General features: G+C 34.5%; 1 protein-coding gene across 5 annotated transcripts in view; it reads right to left on the reverse strand.

Moving 5' to 3' along the window:
* Positions 1-20711, reverse strand: part of LARP1B (La ribonucleoprotein 1B) — a 125773-nt gene that overhangs the window by 94390 nt on the left and 10672 nt on the right. For all 5 annotated transcript variants that reach the window (XM_086704248.1, XM_086704246.1, XM_086704249.1 and 2 more), the window contains exons 2-8: positions 20175-20233; positions 19709-19768; positions 17400-17574; positions 14247-14387; positions 8945-9088; positions 8545-8710; positions 4735-4879 (exon numbers count right to left, since the gene is read on the reverse strand). In XM_086704248.1, coding sequence (XP_086560374.1) covers positions 4735-4879; positions 8545-8710; positions 8945-9088; positions 14247-14387; positions 17400-17574; positions 19709-19768; positions 20175-20233 — 890 coding nt within the window. The remainder of the gene's footprint in view (positions 1-4734; positions 4880-8544; positions 8711-8944; positions 9089-14246; positions 14388-17399; positions 17575-19708; positions 19769-20174; positions 20234-20711) is intronic.

Genomic DNA, 20711 nt, shown 5'->3' on the forward strand with positions numbered 1-20711 from the left:
CACAACTATATTCATAGGGAAAAGTAATCTATAATCCTATGATTTATAACATACAGTGTATAAATTATGCCTCAATTCAAAAGAAAAAATCTGAGGGGAAAAAAACCAAAGTTCTTTATATACAACTATTGAGTAATCTTCTAAAATATACTGTTTTTAGAAAGAAAGACATAACAATATATGTATGTAGTATAACATGAACTATCTCAGGAGAATTAATAAACAGAAAAGAAGTAACAATGATAGTCACCAAGAAAGATTTAACTAACTCACTGTTGGAGAAACATGGGAAGGAAGAAATTCTTCACTACATAATCTTTGATTCTTAAATCACAGGGAATTTATTCCCTATTGAAAAAAAAGCTCAAAAGAACATAAAGAGACCAGAAGCTGTGATTTAGATTTAGCATCAGACAAAAATTATGTCTTACACAAAATTAAGGAAAAGATCTAGACAAGAGTTTTAATAAAGCCAAACCATGTTTATCCTGTACTCCTAAACGAGTTAAAGTGTACAGTTAACATTTCTAGACACCTGAAGCTTTTTCTAGTAATGTTGGTGCTTTTTTTTTTTTAAAGATTATTTATTTTGAGAGAGAGAGAGAACACGAACATAAGTGGGGGAGGGGCAGAGAGAGGAAGAATCCCAAGCAGGCTCTGCACAGTCAATGCACAGAGCCCAAGGTGGGGCTTGAACTCACAAAACCATGAGATCATAACCTGGGCCAAAATCAAGAGATGGGACCTCAACCCACTGAGCCACCTAGGCACCCCTGGTCCTTTTCTTAATGGTATCTATTATTATGAAAAACTACCAACGTTAGAATACATAGATAATGTATTCCTAGTTCCTGGTCCTATGCCTGGTATCAAGAGTAAAGATTTTCATGTGTGAAGACTTAGAGATAAGACACCAGCACACATTCTGAGGAACCACAGTCAGCCAATTTTGAAACAAGGTTTCAGATAAGAGTAGTAGGCATAGTTCTAAGGACTTCACAAATACTGTATTAATTACTTCCCTTAAGCCCTTATACTCTATAATAGTTTAAGTATTATTTGCCCTCTTTTAACAATGAGAAAACAAGCATGAAGAGGTTAAATAACTTGAATAGAATTACAGAACTGACTAGCTAAAGTTCCAGGATTAATTGGATTAAGGGAAAAAAAAAAAAAGGAAGACACAAATAGACCTCAGCTGTGGAGCAAGAATCAGGAATGCAGTAAACTGGATCTACCATATGATCCAGTAATTCCAATTACTGGATATACCCCCCCAAAATAAAAACAGGATTCTAAAGAGATATCTGCATGCTCATGTTTATTGCAGCATTATTCACAGTAGCTAAGATATGGAAACAATTTAAATACTCATCAATAGATGAATGGATAAAGAGAATGTGATATATATATCTATATATCGATATATACAGGTAGATAGATAGATATCAGAATGTTATTCAGCCTAGAGAAAGGACACCCTGCCATTTGCAACAACATGGATGGACCTTGAGCATATTATGCTAAATGAGATAAGTGAGACAGAAAGACAAGTACTACATGATATCACTTATATGTGGAATCTAAAAACATGAAACTTTAAATAAAAAAAAGAATAAAATAGTGTTTACCAGGAAACAGTGGGTGGGGGAGATAAGACTGATGTTTAAGGGCACAAACTTGCAATGAGTAGTAAATAATCGACAAAGATTTCATGCACAGTATGAGGACTATAGACAAGAATACTGTACTATAATTATGTACATATGTACATTATGATAAATATCACAACAGTAATCATATTACAATATTCATGTATCAAAGTAAAAAAAAAGTACAGTAAGCTGAAAATGAATGGGACTAAACAGACTCAGTAAGATAGGCTGTGTAGAAAACTTCAACCAGGGGCACCTGGATGGCCCAGTCAGTTGAGCCTTGATTTCCACCCAGGTCACGATCCTGGGGTTGAGGGACAGAGCCCTGAATCAGGCTCCACACAGAGCATGGAGCCTACTTGAGATGTTCTCTCTCTCTCTTTCTCTCTCCCTCTCTCTCTGTCCCTCTCCCCTGCTCATGTGCTCTCTTTCTGTCTCTCCAAAATAAAATAAAACTAAAAACAAACAAAAAAAAAAAACAAAGGAAAACCTCAACTAGGGCAGATAGGGGTGTGAGCTCAAGTATATTTTACCTCTTTTGATTGTTCTTTTCAAGAACGAAAAAATTTGAGCGTATTAAGCTACATATAGCAAAAAGTTGGTAGAAAGTAAATGAAAATCCCAAAAACAGGAATGAACAGTAGAAGGACATCCTTGAAAACTAACAATAGCAGCAAATCATTATTTAAGGCTTACTGTTTGTGCCAGATACTGTCATCACACATTTCATCTCTAGGACTACCCTATGAAGTAGGTAGTGTTAGGATTTCCACTTTATAGAAGTCTCAGGACATTACCCAAGGTCACAGAGCTACAAGGATGTGCATGCAGATTGTTAAGTCCATGCTCTAAACTACTATGTTTATATTGCAAAACCCAATGAAATCTTACATTCTTAACAGATAAAGAGCAATTTTTCCCACTTAACAGATAAAGGACAACTTTCCTATTCATTACAGTGGGAAAGGTGCATAATGAATATTAAATGAATGCAGATCTATGCTGTTCTAAATCAGTGTGCTTATGTATTTCTGTATTTCAATAGCAGTATTTCCTTCTCTATCAATAATTGTAACCATAACAGTAATGCAAAAGTTCTTTTAAATATTCCTTCCCTTCTACTACATCTTCTACTAGAAGATGTAAGGAAGCAGATAATCAATAACTTGAAAATTATGCTTGAGGGTTTAATGGGAATACCAATAGACCAAAAAAAACATACCATAATAAAATTATAACCAGATTCCTACAAAGTACAGAGAGTCAGGGAAATCAGTCACAACTTCATTGAAAATGACAGCTAAAATAGATCTTTGCTATTAGCACGGACAATGGAAGTACTTAATAAACTCATTCTACTACAAATATTATATTTTTATGAATACTAAGCTTTGCAGGAAAAAACAGTCTTCTTAAAATTACAAAGAAACTTTAAATAGTATTTATTAATAAATGCAACAATGACACTGTTTGAAGTAACTTCTTTCATAAAACAAAGACTCATTAATTACATGTCAACAAATAAATCGCTAGTTTATATTGTTTTGAAATATTGACTCTTCCTGTAACTAGTTTTTAAAACATGGAGCACACCTGCTCAAAACAAATTGCTAAAAAAGTCAAAGAAATCTGTTAAGAAAATTAAAAGATGAGGGACACTTGGGTGGCTCAGTTAAGCATCCAACTTCAGCTCAGGTCATTATCTCATGGTTCATGAGTTCTAGCCCCTCATCAGGCTCACTGCTGCCAGCACAGAGCCTGCTTCGGATTCTCTGTCTCTCTCTCTCTACCCCTCCCTGGCTCACGCTCCCTCTCTCTCAAACACAAACATAAAAAAAAAAAAAAGAAAAGAAAAAGAAAATGAAAACATGAGCCAAAGACTGGGGAAAAAAAATCTGTAAAATACACACAAAGCACTTGTATCCAGAACAAAGAACTCTTACAATAAAAAGAATAAAAATAAAAACCCTCCAATAAAAATAGGCAAAATATCTGACCAGACATTTCAACAAATAAGATACACTGATGGCAAATACACACATAAAAAGATGCTCAACATCATTAGTCATTAGGGAAATGCAAATTAAAGCCTCAATAAAAAACCACTACATATCTATTACTCAAAAAAACTGACAATATCAAGTCTTTCAAAACTGTAGCCAAAGGGCAAATTTGATTATACCTATGTAGGCAACAGAAAAACAAAAATGTTCAAAGCATTTCTAGAGCAGGACAAAAAATTTAATAAAAGCATTAAGAATACATCTGGAAAGACTGCTTTAAATTACCCTTTCTATAGCACATGAAAAACTCTCAAAATTTTAATAAATAGAAATACATGCCATTTTGCAGCAACCTGAAGAAGACTTAAAGAACCAAAAACACTCAAGAAGGTCCGAGTTTGAAGGAAGGGTCAGGTTAAAAACAGGTGGTAACATCATTAGTAAATCTTTGAGGGGTCTCCAAGGTTAGAAATTTATTTGGGTTTTATAAAATGAAAAACAGCCATGAGATGTAGTCTAAGCTTTAGGTAACTACAGGTTATCTTTTGCTTTTTTTTCCCTACGTTTTTTTCTAATTTTTTTTTTTTAACATTTATTCATTTTCTGAGAGACAGAACACAAGCAAGGAAGGGGCAGAAAGAGAGAGGGAGACACAGAATCCAAAGGAGTCTCTAGGCTCTGAGCTGTCAGCACAGAGCCCAATTCAGGACTCAAACCCACAGACTATGAGTTCATGACCTGAGCTGAAGTCGGATGCTCTACAGACTAAGCCAGCCAGGTGTCCCTCCTTTTTTTTTTAAATACTTGAGAGAGAGAGAGTGAGAGAGAGAGTGGGGGTGGGGCAGAGAGAAAGAGAGGAGAGAGAGGAGAGAGAGAATCCCAAGCAGGGAGACTAGATCTAATGACTTTGATATCATAACCTGAATGGAAATCAAAAGTTGGGACGCTTCACCAACTGAGCCACCCAGGCACCCCTTTAAGGTTTTTAATATAATTTTTAGAGGAGAGTTACTTAATAGCATAATTGAATGGAAAGTACAGACTGTTTTGCAACTATTTTTTAAATGAATAATTACCTCTAAAATGAGATTAAGGTTTGTAGTGAGAGCCTGAACACGGTGGAAACCAGCAATCAGGGAAATAGGCAAGAAACCCTGTTCATCCATCTTTCTCCTAAGAAAGAAGTCCCGTTCCAAATTTTCTACACTGAAGTAATATTCACTGAAAAAAAGAAATAAGCAAAAATAAGTAAACGTAAGTTTAATTAATTTATTCAATAGGAAACAAAAATATCTATCACTTATATATCAACAGCTTTAAAATTATTTTATTAGTAATATACAGATTTAATACAACATAGATAGAAGATAAATACAAGACCAAAGCCCTACCAAGTTATAATTTCTTATCCATGAGTAGAAAGAAACTTAAAATACTGATTCTCTTCCAAAAAACATTAACTTCTACTTAGATCAACTTTACCTAAGCATAAAGAATTAACCAGCATTTTACTTTAAAACAGTTCAATAACTGATTTTTTTAAATGAGTCAATTAAAGGAAACTTTTTATTAAAAGCTACTTTAACTTGTTTCATTTAAACACTAAATAACAACTAAACACATGTCAACAGATTGCCTTCCAACTTTTCCCACATCACTGAGAACAGCTTTCTTGGAAGTACTCTTTGTGAAGTTTACAGAGTAGATTACAGTTTGTTTTGTTTTCTAAATAGACGGGGTAGTGACATTGTTTAATCCTGAATGCTAGCAACCAGTACAAAGCTACTGAGTAAAAACTGAGTGAATACATGAGCACAAGGGTACACACACAATTATATATCTACAAGATCTCCCTGTATCTTTGATGGAGAGAACTATAAAAGACGTTTAAGAATGAACAGAATATACAGCTGAACAAGGAATATCTATGATACATGGGGGTACATGGGGTACCATCAGGTACATGGGGAAAAAAATACAGAAAAAGCTAGCTTAGATACCTTAATCTTCTCTAGGAGAGAGAAATGTAAATGGATAAACTGTATGATCATAACTATAAGTTCTAAGATACAAAGATAACATGAGTATATTCAATAGTGGCATTTGAGAAACAAGTTTAAAATTACAGCCTCCATGGGGTGCCTGGGTGTCTCAGTGGGTTGAGCATCTGACTTCGGCTCAGGTCATGATCTCATGGCTCACAAGTTCAAGCCCCAAGTCAGGATCTGGGCCAACAGCTCAGAGGCTGGAGCACGCTTTGGATTCTGTGTCTCTGTCTCTGTCTCTGCCCCTCCCCACTCACGCTCGCGCGCTCTCTCTCTCTCTCTCTCTCTCAAAAATAAACATTAAAAAAAAAATTTTTTTTAAATTACAGCCTCCATATAGAAAAACAAAAATAGAATTCTAGAGAGAACAAGAGGACAAATGGGGGAAAATGTAGAAAAGAATACAAAAGAAATACATGACATCAGTGATGATATGGCCTACAAGTTAATAATCCTATACTGTTCCCAAATCAGAGACAGTTATCAAAGATCGGTGGCAAATTATGAGAAAGCACACCAACTCATGCATTTAGTAACACAGGGTTACTAAAGATACCCTTGAAATATTTAGGTCAAAATCTAACTTTGAAGAAATAATCACCCATAAATGAGAAATAGCTTTGAGCTACTTTTCACTAGGAGAAAAAAAATCTTACTTTAGAAATGTAAATACTCAAGTTGTTTCTTTATACTCAGATATTTATCCAGTGATCAAAGCGCAAAGCTCCCTTGGATCAGTGAACTACTACTGACATCTCAGTAACACTAGTAAATCATTTACTTGTTTTAAACACTGAAGAAAAAAAATCTTAAATCTTGAAGAAACAAAAATCCTGATTTTGTTATACCTCCAAAAGCCCTTTTCATAGTGCCTGGCATGTGGTGGGCACATCATACACTTCAAAAGTCCTTTTCACAGTACTTGACATAGTGGCACATGATACATATGCTTAAATTCTAAATTTTCACACATTAAGACATTTGATTTAGTCACAAGTTAAAACCGTTCTTAGACAAAAACTTCTCTGAATCATTAATAAGATGGTTTTTTATTCTACTACTTCATGAAAATCTTAGTTAGTATCTAAATAAATTCATAAATCACCCTATTACCTATGGTATTTATTTTTTAAACTTCTAATGGGCTACAAACTACTCATCTCTAAATGTGAATGTCAGAAGAGACTGTCCTGGCTAGAAATAATCAAGATCTTAAATTTTTAATATTCTGATATAAAAAATGACAATACTTTTTCAGTTAAAATTATTTTAAAAACTCAATCGTCCCTAATACAGTTAAGCCTCTAACTTTCAAAATACATTTAGCATAATTTTCCACAAATGCAAGAAAGTTTTCAGTAACTTCTCAAAGAGAAAAATGTAAACCCTACTCAATAAGCCTATCTATATTAAGTATGAGAAACCTCAAAGAAAACAAAGTCAAAAGCATGACTCCTCCAGAAGTCCACTAATCGAAGAATAACAGTAAAGAGCCATTCTAAACCTGGTACTCTAACATCTGCCAAAAACCCTATTGCTAAAACAGCAACAAGAAAAAAAGGAGTCATGCCCAGTGCTGTGTCTGACATTTTGTTCAGTGTCCTAGGGGACATTATCATGTCCTACCTTAGAAGCTCTGGATTCTACACTGCATGATCAGAAATTTTGTCAACACTGAAGTAGCTCTCTGCTCCTCCCTCACTTGTATGAGCACATTGGAGGCCGATTATCCTGACATGGAGTTGCATATCCACTGTCAGGTCTCAGAAGGGACCTGGCAGCAAGAGTTACAAAAAAGACAGGAATAGTGGTTTGAAGTTGATAGCCACATGCCAGGCACTTTCTGCCCATAAAAAGGCCCTTTTCTTCAGTGTTTGCGTCAACTGTAACAAAAGAAGCAAGAACAAAATAAACAAGTTGCTTCATATTGTATGTAAGCCAATCAAATCCACCATGAAGACATCCCAGGAAAATGCCTGGATGATGCCGATGAAGAAATTATTTTCTAACAGAGTCAATTTTCTTTCTTAAATAAAGATAGATGTTTTTAAGATACTTAAACCCTTTCAAAAATAGTTTTTCTTTTACTTTGTTAAGGATAAAAAAGTAATCAAATTTCAGCAAACTGGTTATGCCACTCACTTGAGGACATTTTTTCACCACTATATAAACACACTATATAAATAGGCAAAACCTTCTATACAATACTAATATGTACAAGGGTTATTTTTTCTCTTAATGACAATAGAATATTCTCCTAACATCAACTTCAGTACTTCAGAGGGCAACTATTATGAAAACTAGAATAAAAAGTTTGAACTAAAAAAGATTAGGTAGTTCCCCTTCAATATGTGCCACAAAGAAAGAGAACTTAAAAGTTAAAAAAACAAACTTAGAATTTTGAAATCATTTGCTAAGTAAAAATATATCTATCACCACTTTTTGTCATTTATGTTCATTTGTGAATTTCAATATAAGCATTTATTTGCAAATAATAAGCCAGGCTTCACTTGTTCAACATCAAATATCTATATGGCAATTTTATATTCTTATATTTAATCACTCCTAATATACCATGACAATATTCTTTCAACTAAGGCCCTTTAAACAGAGAAATACCTGAATAGTAAACAAAGCAGAAGTCTTATGTAACAACATAAACCAAATATAAATTTTTAAAAAATACTTCACTAACATTTCCTAGAAAAAAAAACATAAAATACTATTAAAAATCTACCAATTTTACTAAGAAACGGCTTAAAAATGTATTATAACGTATTCACTATCAACGATGTTAAAGTTTGATGTTACTATCCCATCTGCTATGTCTGATCGACTTACATTTGGCGTTTAATATACTCTTTAAGCAATGTTTCTTCCACAGGATACACCTGTACACCTGTACCATCATCATAGTAATACATCATACTGGTATTAAGTTCTGTTTGAAATGGCTGATCAGTCCTTTCACCATGTTCTCGATAACCATATGAATAATCGAAGTTCACTTGATGTGAATAAAGAGAAAGAAAAGTGATTACAGATTTTTTTTTAAAAGAGAAACAGTTACTATAAAGAAAAATCCAAAGTCAAGTATTTGAAGGGGTAACAATTACAAAACCACCTTAATTATCAGACAAAAAATATTAGTTAAAACATTATATGGGATAGTGGGCAAAACTAACAGATGGCTTGCACACTTTTTGAAACTCTATCTAATTTAACAAAATTCATGTCCTACATCGAGGATTTCCTCTGCCTCGTCCTCTTCCCCGTCCTCGGCCTCTTCCTCGGCCTCGAAAAGAACCTCGGATATTACCACCCTCACTTCTCACACTGGAAACTTCATCTTGATCGTCTCTCTTTTCTCTATCACGCCTCCAACCTTTTAAAAACAAAAATATTTTTATACATTCCAATTTGCAACAGTAAATAACATGACTATTTTTATGAAAACATGGCAACTACCCCTCCCCATTTTGTAACAAGCTGTTAGTAACCAGGCATTCTTCAGATAGATACTAACTTAAGACAGCTCACAGGAATTGGTCAAAATGTCCCTGGCATGAAAGAGGGTCCACAAAAGTATTGACATAAAGAAAACATTTTGATAAGGAAAATAATATACTAAAAAAAGAAGAGGTCCTTTGTTAAGACGGTACTATTCAAGATTCAAGACGTTCCAAGACTACTGAATGTGCATTATATAAAACTCCTTAAAAAAAAAAAAACTCCTTAAAAAAGTTTTACAAAATGTTTAAAGAAACATCTCTATTTAAGTAAAAGAAATTCCTTTTAAAGAAAAAAAGGAAATGAAAACACAAAACAAACTGGGAGATGATATCTGTAGTACAATATAAGAATTATATCCAGAATACACATAGAATGCACTATCGTGCACTCGCGCACACACACACACACACACACACACACACACACACACACACAGTAACTCAGTGGGAAAAATGGCTACAAGATAGGTAGTCAAACAGGAAATGCAAATGGGCAATAAGCAAAAAGTGGTGTTCAGCCTCACTGGTCATGAGAAATGCAAATTAAGACAAAGAATATTTGATCTACCCCAGTCTGACAAATACTTTCAGGTCCTATAATTAATCAAATATTGATCAAGAAGAAAAGGTAGAACATTGTATACAATTAGTGAGAGCAAAGTCAGGCACATCCACTTTGAAAAACAAATTGGAATAATTAAATAAATTTGAAGGTACAAATACCTTAGAGACCAAGGGTTTTGCAAACTTGGTACTACTGACACTTTGAGCCACCTAACTCTCTAGTGTAGGGGCCTACAGAATGTTTAGCATCAGCCATGACCTCTACCAACTAGATGCAAGTAGCACTCACTCACCACCCCCTCCAAGTTGTGAAAACCAGTATTATCTCCAGACAATGCCAAATGCCCCCTTGGGAGTGGGGGAAAATCATCTCTATTGAGAATCACTGGCCTAGATGCTGCAAATCCTCTTCAATGTATACCCTAATACAGTTTTTTTTCAAACACTTCTGCCTCAACCCACAGTAAGCCTTACTGTATATCACACCCTGGAACACACAAATTTTTTGTAATTTAAACACAACTGCCATAAAAATTTTTCTGTGTGAAGAACTCTGAGTCTATCAATTTTTTTGGAAAAACCTGATCATCACCCAGTACACCAATTTCATAATGCACTCGTGGGTTGCAGTCTTAAGAAATTACCCCAAAGGGGGCATCTGGTGGCTCAGTTGGTTAAGTGTCCAACTTCAGCTCAGGTCACGATCTTCCAGTTTGTGGGTTCAAGCCCTGTGTCAGGCTCTGTGCTGACAGCTTGGAGCCTGCTTAGGATTCTGTCTCTCCCTCTCTTTCTACCCCTCCCCCACTCGTGCTGTCTCTGTCTCTCTCTCAAAAAAAAGAAAAGAAGGAAGGAAGGAAGGAAGGAAGGAAGGAAGGAAGGAAGGAAGGAAGGAAAGAAAGAAAGAAAGAAAGAAAGAAAGAAAGAAAGAAAGAAAGAAAGAAATTACCCCTAAAGAACTTCTTGTACATGTTTACTGGAAAACATGCATAAAAATGTAAATATTTATTACACTTTAAAAAAACTGAAACAATCCAAATGTCCACCAACAGAAGAGATTTTATCAAATACTGAAATGCCCTTTAGCAGGGGGAAAAAAACCAAACGTAAGGACTTACAACAATACACCAACATGCGGGGCGGGGTGCCTGGGTGGCTCAGTCGGTTAAGTGTCCGACTTCAGCTCAGGTCATGATATCACAATTCCTGAGTTCAAGCCCATGTCAGGATCTGTGCTGACAGTGCAGAGCCTGGAGCCCTCTTCAAGTTCTGTGTCTCCCTCTCTCTGCCCCTCCCCTGCCCCTGCTCTCTCTCTCTCAAAAATAAACATTTTAAAAAATGTTTAAAAAAAGAAAAAAAATACATCAATATGCATTAATCTAAGAAAATTAGACTAAAGTTTAAAAATTACTGCCACAAAAAAAATGTACTGTCACAGAATATGTTAATGGAGTCATACTGAATGTCAGCTTCAAATAAAAATATTCAAACAACAAACATTCAGGTCTTTTTTCTTCTGAGAAGGGAAGCAATGGGATGAATTTGCATGGGGCACACAGAAGTTCAAAGGTAATGGTAATACACATTTCTAAACTTGGTCCTGAGTCCCCAGTGTTCATTTTATGAACCCTGTTTTACAACCCTGTTTTCTTATATGCCCAATATTTAATAAGTAAAATATATTATGAATATATATTACTTTTCGAATAAAATATTAAAGTGATACATATGAGAAACTGTGATACAAAGGCAAAAAAAGGTCAGTTTTTCTGTAGAAAGTTTCATAATTTTAAAGTCATTTTTGTGGACAATTGAGTAAATATAACTAGATTTTAGAAGATACTAGGGAATTACTGTGGTTTTTCCTAGGTGCTGCATTTTCTTTGAATATCAGTGAAGTGTCATGATTATCTGCAAGTTACTTTCAAATAATTCAACAAATAGAGGAATTAAATACAGCAAAATTACTAAATCTAGGTTGTGGTTAGACAGGTATTCACTATACAATTCTTTCAACTTTTGTGTGTTTAAAGTATTCCATAACATAATTGGAAACTTTTGAGTGGTATTATGTTTGTAAATTTTCTTAAGCCTTCCCCATTCACAGGACAACATGTATGCTTTTAAAATTATCAGACTTAAGGGGTACCTGGGTGGCTCAGCCAGTTAAGTGTCTGACTTCGGCTCAGGTCATGATCAGATGGCTTTGTGAGTCCGAGCCCTACACCAGGCACTGTTATGACAACTCAGAGCCTGGAGCCTGCTTTGGATTCTATGTCTCCCTCTCTCTCTGTCCCTTTCCCGCTCATGCTCTGTGTGTGTGTCTCTCTCTCAAAAATAAACTTAAAAAAATTTTTTTTAATTTTAAATTATCAGACTTAAGATTTCAGAAACCTATAAAACCAAATGCTCATCTAATTGTTGCTACATATTCTCCTCCTGTCCTCCTCGGCTTTCTGAGATGTGAGAAATCCCATTGAAATAATGTATCTGGGAAATGAAAGACTGATGAGACAGTTTATAATGGATAAGGCTAACAATACCTGAACCAACTCAAACTTAATACAACTAAAAGTGAAACACCTAATTTTTTCTTACTGCTGTAAGAAATACACATTCAGAAGTAGTCCTACCAAAACAAAAATAAACCTGAATCTAATCAAACCTTAAAAATTATATCCAGAAAAGACACAAGAACGTGTTAAAAAAAAATATAACAAAGCAATCAGCAAGTCCAAAATATGGAAAATTCCAGAAGACATATGACCTAACAAATAGCAAAGGAACGAAACATTACTGATGAAAATACAAAATGGTACAACCAATTTGGAAAACAATTTGACAATTTATTTTATTTATTTTTTTTTTTAATTTTTTTTTTTTTTTCAACGTTTATTTATTTTTGGGACAGAGAGAGATAGAGCATGAACGGGCGAGGGGCAGAGAGAGAGGGAGACACAGAATCGGAAACAGGCTCCAGGCTCCGAGCCATCAGCCCAGAGCCCGACGCGGGGCTTGAACTCCCGGACCGCGAGATCGTGACCTGGCTGAAGTCAGACGCTTAACCGACTGCGCCACCCAGGCGCCCCTTGACAATTTATTTTAAAGTCAAATATGCACTCATCCTACCACCTAATAATCCACTCCTAGGTGTTTACCTGAGAAACTAAAACACATGCCCAAAGACTTGTACACAAATGTTCATAGCAGCATTACTCATAATAGCCAAAAACTAGAAACAAGCCAAATATCCATGTGTAAATGAATGGATACAGGGGGATATCCATTCAAGAGAAAACTATTCTGAAATAAAGAGGTAGAAACTACTGATACATGGAACAATACTGACGAGTCTGAAAAACATTATGCTGAGCAAAAGGAGACATAAGAGTTCATAATGTACATTGTATAGTTCAAAATTTATATAAAACCATAGAAAAGGTAAATCTAACCTGACAGAAAGTAGACTCATAGCTGGGAGAAGTGACAGTAATGTAAATGTATTTTATATGCATATAATTTATAGCTCAGTAAAGCCGGCTTTTTTAAAAAGGACACAGATACCACCCATAAGAGGCTCCCACCAGCCAAATCTGGGACAATCTGAGTATCAAACTAAATAATCATGGTAATGGATTATAATACATTGAAAAAATAAGAAGCCATAAATCCATACTGGTAATAAGGGAAGTCATTCCTTATAGTGGAATGTCAACTAATAAATACAGAAGTAATGATGCAATAAGAAAAATCAGCAACTGCAATATGGTAATAATTGAATCAGGTAAGAATCATCAATGGAAACTAAAGCTCATGAGAAAAGTCTGATGAGAAACTGGGTATTTTCAAAGTTTCAAAATCTCTCTCACAAATTACATATTAATTACAAAGGAGAAAAAAGCATCTTGACAGTAAAGAAGCCTAGAGTACATCATCTTAACCCAGGGCTCAAAGTTAATATCAGCAATAACATAAACAAGATCATGTGCATTTCCATGCAATGAGAAGAAAATCATTTAACTTCTGCAGTATTCCTGCCAAAAATTCATAACCCAAATCCAATCATGAGGAAACACCAGAAAACCCAAAGTGAGAGATATCTACCACCTGTCACAAAATCTTCAGAAAAAAAAAAATCAATGTCATCAAAGACAAAAGGAGAAGAACTGTTCCAGATTAATGGAGACTAAAGAGAACAGATGACTAAAAGCAATGTGTGATCTCAGATTAGATCCTGGAAAGGAGGGAGAAAAAAACCTGAAAAAGACATTATGGGGAAAATCTGCCTGTGTACAGTCACACTGCATTACTGTTCTTAAGATATATACTCTGAAGGAACTTAGTGTTAAAAGAGGCACAACGTCTGCAACTTATTTTTAAGTAGTTTATACTATACATGGCTATTAAAATTATAAAAATTAAGACTAAGTTCGTTAGTGTCAAAATTTTTTCCTTTAGAATGTAACTTACTTCGTGTATCATTTCTCCTATTGTTATGTGATGATTTACTTGCTTCAGGTTGACATCTTGAGGTGTTTCGGGATCCTGGTCTTTCTTGACTGTCTGGTCTTACATCATCTAAGTGGAGTGGTACCCATTTGTGCTTATTAGCTTGAAAAAAACAAAATAAAATTGTTTAATGACACTGCACAATTTTCATTAAAGCTTTGCAATTCTGAATGGACTCTAAAGTTTAATTAAACAGAAGACTTTGTCCTTAAATGTTCTTGTAGAGAACCAAAATAATTTTCTTCTTCTCACAAAGCTCCTTAATAAACTTGTCTTCGCAAACATTTCTAAAGTTCATGTGAAAAGCCACTTAATGGAGTATCCTTAGAACTTTTACTTTCAAACAAAATGCTCACTCTTCTGTTTAATTGTGATGAAAAAGCTCCTCAAAAATAGTTAAGTGTAATACAATACTCCTAATACTTGACTCTCAGGCTTCAGAATGGGGTATATCCGATAAGACATTATAATGAACACACTGGAAAGTTTGGCTGGTAATTCAAAACACTCAGTTTCAAGTCACTGTCTAAAATATTGATTTATCTAGATTACTACGAATGAAAGAGGTTTTTCAAAATTAGAGTATAAAATCTGTCTAACTACTTAATAAATCTTTTTATAGCTACTATACATTTTCCTAACCTAAGAGAGGCAATTTAACTTCTCTGGTTGAATACATGATACTGTAATTGTTACACTGTGGTGAAATTCTGAAGATTACCTAATTCATGGAATCCACAGTTAAGGTTTCTAAATGTTTAGTCTTTTGCTCAATATATATTTTTGACTAAACAAGACTCATGTGCAAAGGAAAAACTACCAAGGTAATTAAAGGAAAAGGAATTATCAGTATGCAACTAAAGTACTGATTTCCTATAAATCCTTCAAACTGTGGACAGACAAGGAAGAGGAATATGAAAGATCTTAAAAAAAAAAAATCTATCTGAATTCTATACTATAAATTCTATCAGTGAGTCTCTCTGATATAAAAAAGCCCTTCCTCTGAAGATTAAAAAAAACAAAACAAACAAACAAACACCTGTGTGCTCTAAAGAGAGTCAATTCACGACTTGATTAAATGAATTTAAATAGAAAAACCTGGATTTTAGTATTTGCTGATCAGTTTTAATTGAAGCGATTAACAAGACAATTTTAAAGCAGGATGACAGGTCTGTCATCTGTATGAATTCCAGGAAGTCAAAAAGACTTACCTATCTGAGAAGTATGAAAAAGCTAAGTGATAAACTTGTTTAAGAAACTGGGAAATTTTTTCCTAACATGTCTGTCCTGTTGTCAACCACTTTTAAGCAATTAGCCTTGGCTCATCATATCACGTAAGGCTAATTAATATGCTTACCCTGCAGCTAAGGATTATATACTCATTTAAAAAAGAATTCAAAAAATAAATAAACTTAAAAAAATTTCAAGCAAGTGTTCAATGTATGGGAGATTGTTTAATTCATTATTAAAGAAATTGACTGGAAACACTTCATAAAATGTCCCCTCCCATGCCACATTACCGCCAAGAATTAAAACGCTTTAATGGCTTCCCATGGCACTCAAAATAAAACGCTAATTCCAAGTGACGAAAGCCCTGCACAATGTGGACCAACAACATCTCCTGCCACTTTTCCCAATGTTCACCTTGTTTCAGCTACTGACCTTTCAACAGTTTAAAGAACTTTTCTGCCTAAAGCCCTGTGAAGACACTTTTACTTAACGCTCAGAACACTCAATGAGTATATGCTTTTACAAAGCAGTGAAATCATAATCTGTCCCTAGATACAGGAAAAGTTGCGTACAAATATGTAAAAGGATACAAGGACAGTATTTTTTCTTCTAAGTGTAATTTAATGGAGAGATGCTATGAAAAAAAAAAAAAAAAGTTGACCAAAACTGAAAATAGGGAGCAGTTCCAATGCAAATTTAAGAAACAATTATCATACAATTTTTAAGAAATATATCTTAAAAATATCTATCTATACCCATTTCTATAAGTGCAACTTCATTCTATACCTACATAAAGTACAAGTAAAATGAAAAAAGGAAAGCTTAATAGTTTAAGAATATTACAAAAGCAAATCGGTTACCATTGCAGATGGTATCCTGAAGAAATCCAAAATACCTACTGGTGACTACTAGGAATCAATTGATTAAATACAATTCTTCATTATTACAACTTTCCTCACAAAATTAAAATCAAAATGAAAATATGAATTAACCTCTCTTTCATTAACTACTTGAATGAGCCTCATTCTCAGTGAGATCTTCACCAGGACCATCTAACTTAAAATAGTCAGGACATGGAAAAAATGTAAGTGTCCATTGACAGATGAATGGATAAAGGAAACGTGGTGTATAAATATACAACTGAATACTATTCAGTCATGAGAGAGGATATCCTGCCATTTGCAACAACATGGATGGATCTTGCAGGCATTATGCTAAGTGAAATAAGCCAGGAAGACTTACTTACATGTGGAATCTAAAAAAGCTGAATTCACAGAAACTGAGAACAGATTGGTGGCTGCTGGGGATAGGGGAAATGAGTGAAGGTGATCAAAAGTACAACCTTCCAGTTATAAGACAAATAAGTTCTGGAGATATACTATACAGCATGGTGACTATAGTTATCAATGCTGTATTGTATATTTGAAAGTTGCTAAGAGACTGGATCTTAAAAGTTCTCATCATAAGAAAAAAACAAAACAAGACATTGTGACTGGGAGGTGATGGATGTGAACTAAAATTGCGGAGGGGTGCGTGGGTGGCTCAATCAGTTGAGCCTCTGGCTTTAGCTCAGGTCATGATCTTGCAGTTTGTGGGTCGGAGCTCCACGTTGGGCTGACAACGTGGAGACTGGAGCCTGCTTCAGATTCTGTGTCTCCGTCTCTCTACGCCCCTCCCCCAGTCATGCTCTGTCTCTCTCTCTCTCTCAAAAATAAATAGACATTAAAAAAAATTTTTTTAACAAAATAAAATTGTGGAAATCATTTCACAATATATACATACATCAAATCATCGTGTTATATACCTTAAACTAATACAATGTTATTTTATCAATTATATCTCAATAAAACTGGTGGAAAAAGTGGAAGTTATAGATGAACTAACCTCTCTTTCGTTGATTACTTGACTGAGCCTCATCCTCACTGGCATTTTCACCAGGACCATCTAATTTTGTTTCCCGGCTTTCTTTGCTCTCAGTGTTAATTCTCTTTTCAACCTTGTCTTCTCTTTCTTTTCTATTTTGTAGCTTCTTATTTCCTTGGCTGATGACACTCTGACTCTGCAAAAAGTTTTCTGAATGAAATCATTTTCATGCATTTTCACTAACATATCTAAAAAATTGTGGTAATAAACCTTTCCTAATACTGCAAAACAAATGACAATTTTTATTGAAAATAAAACTACTTTTCAAAAGACACTGTTAAAAGTCAAGCCACAGATTGGGAAAAAATATTTGCTAAGTATTTGATAAAGCACTTGGATCCAAAATATATAATGACCTCTCAAAATGAAATCATAAGAAAACAACTCAAATTTTCAAAAAATGGGCTACAATTGAACAGACACTTCAACAAAAAGTTATACTGATAGCAAATGTAAATGGAAAGGTGCTTGGCATCATTAGTCAAAGAAATGCAAATTAAAACTAGAATGTGATACCACCACACACCTAATAGAAATAGATTAAAAGACTGACTCTATGGAATATTTGTGAAGGTGTGACACAAGTTGAATTCTCATACACTGAATATTAGGGGAATGAAGTTTGGTAGTTCCAGCAAAGGCTAAACACATAGCAACCATACAATCCAGCTATTCTACCTCGGTATTTACTCAAGAAAAATGAAAGCATATATCCATGCAAAATTTTGTACACAAATGTTTATAGAGCAGCTTTATGTCTAACAGCCCCAAATTGGAATCAACACAAATGTCCATCCATAGATGAATAGACAAGCAGCATTCCATTCATAAAATGAAATACTACTTGGCAATAAAAAGGAATGAACTACAGGTACTCGTTAATGACATAAATAAATCCTCAAAATAATTAAGTGAAAACTGGGGGAAAAGGAGTCCTATTCTAGGACTCTCTATTTATGTAAAATTGTAAGAGATGCAAATTAACTCTAAGTGACAGAAAGCATATCAGTGGTTGCCAGGAATGATGAGGGGAATGTGACAGGGAGAATTACAAAGGAGTGTGAGGAAGCTTTTGGGGTAATGGTTAAGCCCATTATCTTGATTTTGGTGATGGTTTCACAGGTCAAAACTTATCAAGTTGTATACTTCATGTGTAGTTTATTACATGTCACTCACTAAGCTGTTTAAATTAATGTATATTATCTACAACTGTAAGCTAATACTGCACAAAATACAAATAGCAAAGTGTACAGTGTCAAATGAAAACATGTAACCAGATAACCATATATGCTACCACTCCTCTAAAAAGTCCTTTGAGGGGCGCCTGGGTGGCGCAGTCGGTTAAGCGTCTGACTTCAGCCAGGTAACGATCTCGCGGTCCGTGAGTTTGAGCCCCGCGTCAGGCTCTGGGCTGATGGCTCAGAGCCTGGAGCCTGTTTCCGATTCTGTGTCTCCCTCTCTCTCTGCCCCTCCCCCGTTCATGCTCTGTCTCTCTCTGTCCCAAAAATAAATAAACGTTGAAAAAAAAAAATTTAAAAAAATAAAAAGTCCTTTGATAGGGGTGCCTGGGTGGCTCAGTCAGTTGAGTGTCCAACTCCAGCTCAGGTCATGATCTTGCGGTTCGTTGAGTTCGAGCCCCGCATCAGGCTCTGCGCTGACAGCTCAGAGCCTGGAGCCTACTTCCAAATCTGTGTCTCCCTCTCTCTCTGTCCCTCTCCCCCTCACGCTGTGTCTTTCTCTCAAAAATAAACAAACATTACAAAAAAATGTTTTTGAGTCCTTTGATAAAGTATCTCAGAACCATCTTTTAGAGTTTCTTTCATAGTTTAAATTAAAAATCCATTCACTGAACACTTCCTGATTTGATACAATATATATATGCATATGATGCATATGTGTATATATAATTAGCTCTTCAATACATATTGAAGATTATAAATAAACATATAGCAAGTTCTGAAACAAAATGGGCTTCAATTTAGTCTCATATTAAAAACTAATTTCTTTAATTGTAGTCACTACATAAAAATAACAGCATGGTACCCACCCCTTCTAAATCGAAGATTACCTCCTGAGAATACAATCAAATGAAGGCAATGTGATGAATAAAATCAGGTATCTGAAAAATGGGTTAGACTATAAAAAGGATGGCTGCTAAGTTTTCAGCATTTCTTTATTAATGTAATTCTCCACATTTGAAATAAAATTCTGCATGTTGAAATGAGAATATTTTCCCTTTATGAAGGAAAAAACCTTAAAATAATACTCACTCCAGTGTTCACTAATTCACTTGGCGTTGGCCAATTCGCCATATCGCTGAAATCACTAGCCTAAGAAGTAATAAATAAGTGTTACATCTGCAAATTAGAAATCTTAAGTAGAAAAAATATTTTCTAAAAGTGAAGGCAATTCTAAAAAATCACCTATATACAATTACATGCAGGCATTTGCCAAATTAACTCAAAATCTTCTCCAAACAACAGAACACTGCAATAACAATGCTTGGGTCTTATCCAACTTCTAGCACTATTTAATGACACTGAGACTAGATTGATATATATAGGATAACAGAATAACAAACATATACAGGATTTGCACAAAGGCCACAATTCTCTAATATATTAGCTTTAACCTAACATCAATGATAAAACTAGAAGTACATAATAATCTAAGAGTTTCTAACATACCAATTTTCAACATCAATATAGCTAAGAACTATTTCATGTAAAAACATACCTTGTTGGATTTCTTTGTCTTGAGTTTTCCTGCTTTTATAATTTTGGGGGAACTGAGCTCTAAAAAAAAATTTAAAAAAAAATACACAGAATTGTTTTTACAATCACTTCGTTTGATATATTTAACAAAATAAGTATCATATCAAGTTCAGTAAGCCAGTGTTGTCATCATTTCCAACAAAATCCAAAGTTCTGATACTGAAACTCAACAATAAATCAACTACAGTTCAAGAATAGATTCAAATTTGTTTTCAGTGTTCAAATCAAAAGAAATATCAAGATTTACTTAACCTGAACTGATAGACCAATCCTTTCACGGAGGAAAACATGAAAAAATTAGAAATATAACATGTTTTCATAAAGTAGTAACTTACTTCCCAAAGGGATACATTTTGCTATACAATTCATACATTGACATTCATCAAGAAGCATCCAGAAAATAAGTCAGAAGACTTCAAACTATTTGTGCTTGCAAACAAACAAGATTAGCAACCATAATAGGTTGTATGTGGATAAAGTCATAAAAAATAGAACAGGT

Source organism: Puma concolor, chromosome B1 (assembly GCF_028749965.1).
Source record: "Puma concolor isolate L17-30 chromosome B1, mPumCon1.1.hap2, whole genome shotgun sequence".
Classification (NCBI taxonomy): Eukaryota; Metazoa; Chordata; class Mammalia; order Carnivora; family Felidae; genus Puma; species Puma concolor.